Source organism: Cajanus cajan, chromosome 1 (assembly GCF_000230855.2).
Source record: "Cajanus cajan strain Asha chromosome 1, NIPB_CcT2T_4, whole genome shotgun sequence".
NCBI classification, from domain to species: Eukaryota; Viridiplantae; Streptophyta; class Magnoliopsida; order Fabales; family Fabaceae; genus Cajanus; species Cajanus cajan.
In genome coordinates, this window is record NC_138517.1 from 28,583,874 (window position 1) to 28,585,892 (window position 2,019).

At 48.1% G+C, this 2,019-nt stretch overlaps 1 protein-coding gene across 1 annotated transcript; it reads right to left on the reverse strand.

Moving 5' to 3' along the window:
• Nucleotides 1-1,001: 1,001 nt before the first annotated feature.
• Nucleotides 1,002-1,514, reverse strand: LOC145954112 (uncharacterized). Its single transcript, XM_083067841.1, has one exon. It carries the CDS (start codon nt 1,512-1,514, stop codon nt 1,002-1,004), a length of 513 nt encoding a protein of 170 aa, XP_082923967.1.
• Between the last annotated feature and the right edge of the window lie 505 nt (nt 1,515-2,019).

The following is a 2,019-nucleotide window of genomic DNA, read 5'->3' on the forward strand; positions in this document are numbered from 1 at the left end:
TCTGCTCACCACTGAAAGTGTGCCACCGACGAGATGTTTCACCGACTTCGACTGGAATCATGGCATCGGCGCCATAGGTCAACCTGTAGGGAATTTCTTGAGTTGTTGACTGTGGTCTGCAATGGTACGCCCAAAGGATGCTCGGGAGCTCGTCAACCCACTGCCCTTTAGCGCTTCCGAGTTGTTTTTTGAGTTCGCGGAGTATGACCTTGTTGGCGGCTTCAGCTTGACCATTGCTATGGGGATGTTCTACCGAGGTGGCGAGGTTCTTGATTCCGAGTTCTAGAAGGAAGCTTTCAAAGCTTTGTGCGATGAATTGCCTTCCATTGTCGGTGATGAGAGAGTGCGGGAAACCGAACCGGTAGATGATGTTTTTCCAAGTGAACTTTTGTACGTTCTCGGCAGTGATTTTGGCGAGCGGGCAAGCTTCAATCCACTTAGTGAAGTAGTCAACCGCGACGAGGAGGAACTTCAATTGACCTTTCGCGGGGGGAATGGTCCGAGGATGTCCATTCCCCACTAGGCGAAGGGTTAGGGTGATGCCATTTGGAGGAGGATTTCCAGTGGCTGCCGATTTGCATTACCGAATTGCTGACATTCTTTGCATCGTTGCACGTAGTCTTTGCAGTCTGACTTTAGTGTGGGCCAGTAATACCTAGCTCGGATTACCCTGGTTGTCATTGAGTGTGCTCCGAAGTGCATGTTATAGATGCCCTAGTGGATTTTCTCGATGACATAGGCAGCTTGGCCTTGGTCAAGCACTTTAACAAAGGGGATGAGATGCTTCTTTTGAAAAGTTCACCTGCCACAATGATAAATTTAGATGACCTTACCCTCAATTTTCGAGCTTCATCGTTGTCTTCCGGTAGTATGCCTTCTTGTAAATAGTTCCATATGTCGGTCATCCATTCTTTGTCTCCAACGTCATTGGTGTTGATGACCTTAGCTTCCAAGCTAGGGGAGCTGAGGGTTTCCTGGATGATCATCTGATATTGTTCGGGTCACTTTGTGCTGGCGAGCTTGGACAGGAGATCTGCTCTAACATTTTGTTCTCGGGGCACATGGTGTATAGTGAATTTTTCAAAAGATGATGTCCATTGTGACACTACATGGTAGTATCGTTGCAGTAGGACATCTTTAGTCTGATATGTGTCGCTGAGTTGTTCCACCATGAGCTTTGAGTCGCTGTTGCAACTCACCTTCTGTGCTCCGACGCTCCGTGTCAACCTTAATCCTGCGAGTAGTGCCTCATATTCTGCTTGGTTGGTGGTGGTTTTGAACCCGAACCTGAGGGATTGTTCAATGGTGACATGGTTAGGGCCTTCAAGGATAATGCATGCACCTCCACCTGTAGTGTTTGAGGATCCGTCGACGTGTAGAGTCCAAGTCGAACTTTCTGACGGTGAGGTGGGGGTGAGCTCGGCTACAAAGTCAGCTAGGCATTGAGCCTTGAGAGGTCCTCTAGCTTCGTATCTGATGCCGAATTCGGAAAGCTCTACCGACCACGCGATCATGTGTCCTGCTAGTTTTGGTTTTCTCAATATCTGCTTGATTGGGTAGTCAGTTTTGACGACTACCTAGTGACTTTGGAAGTAAGGTCGGAGGCGCTGAGTTGCGGTGACGAGTGCCAACGCCATCTTTTCGATCATCTGATATCATTTTTCTGTGTCATGAAGGACTCGACTGATGAAATAGATGGGTGTTTGCTCTTTGTGATGCTCTTGTACTATCACCGCATTGACAGCGTCTTCCGCCACGACCAAGTAAAGGAGGAGGTCAGTAGTGTGAATCGGCCTTTGCAAGATCGGAGGGGTGGTGAGGAAGTTTCTAAAGCTCATGAAGGCTTCTTCACATTGGCCAGTCCACTCGAAATGTTTTGGTTTCCATAGCAAGGTGAAGATAGGTCCCACTTTCTCTGCCAATCTAGGTATGAAACGAGAAAGAGAGAATAACCTACCTGCCAATCGTTGGACATCCTTGATAGTTTGAGGGCTCTGCATTTGTATGATGGCCTTGCAT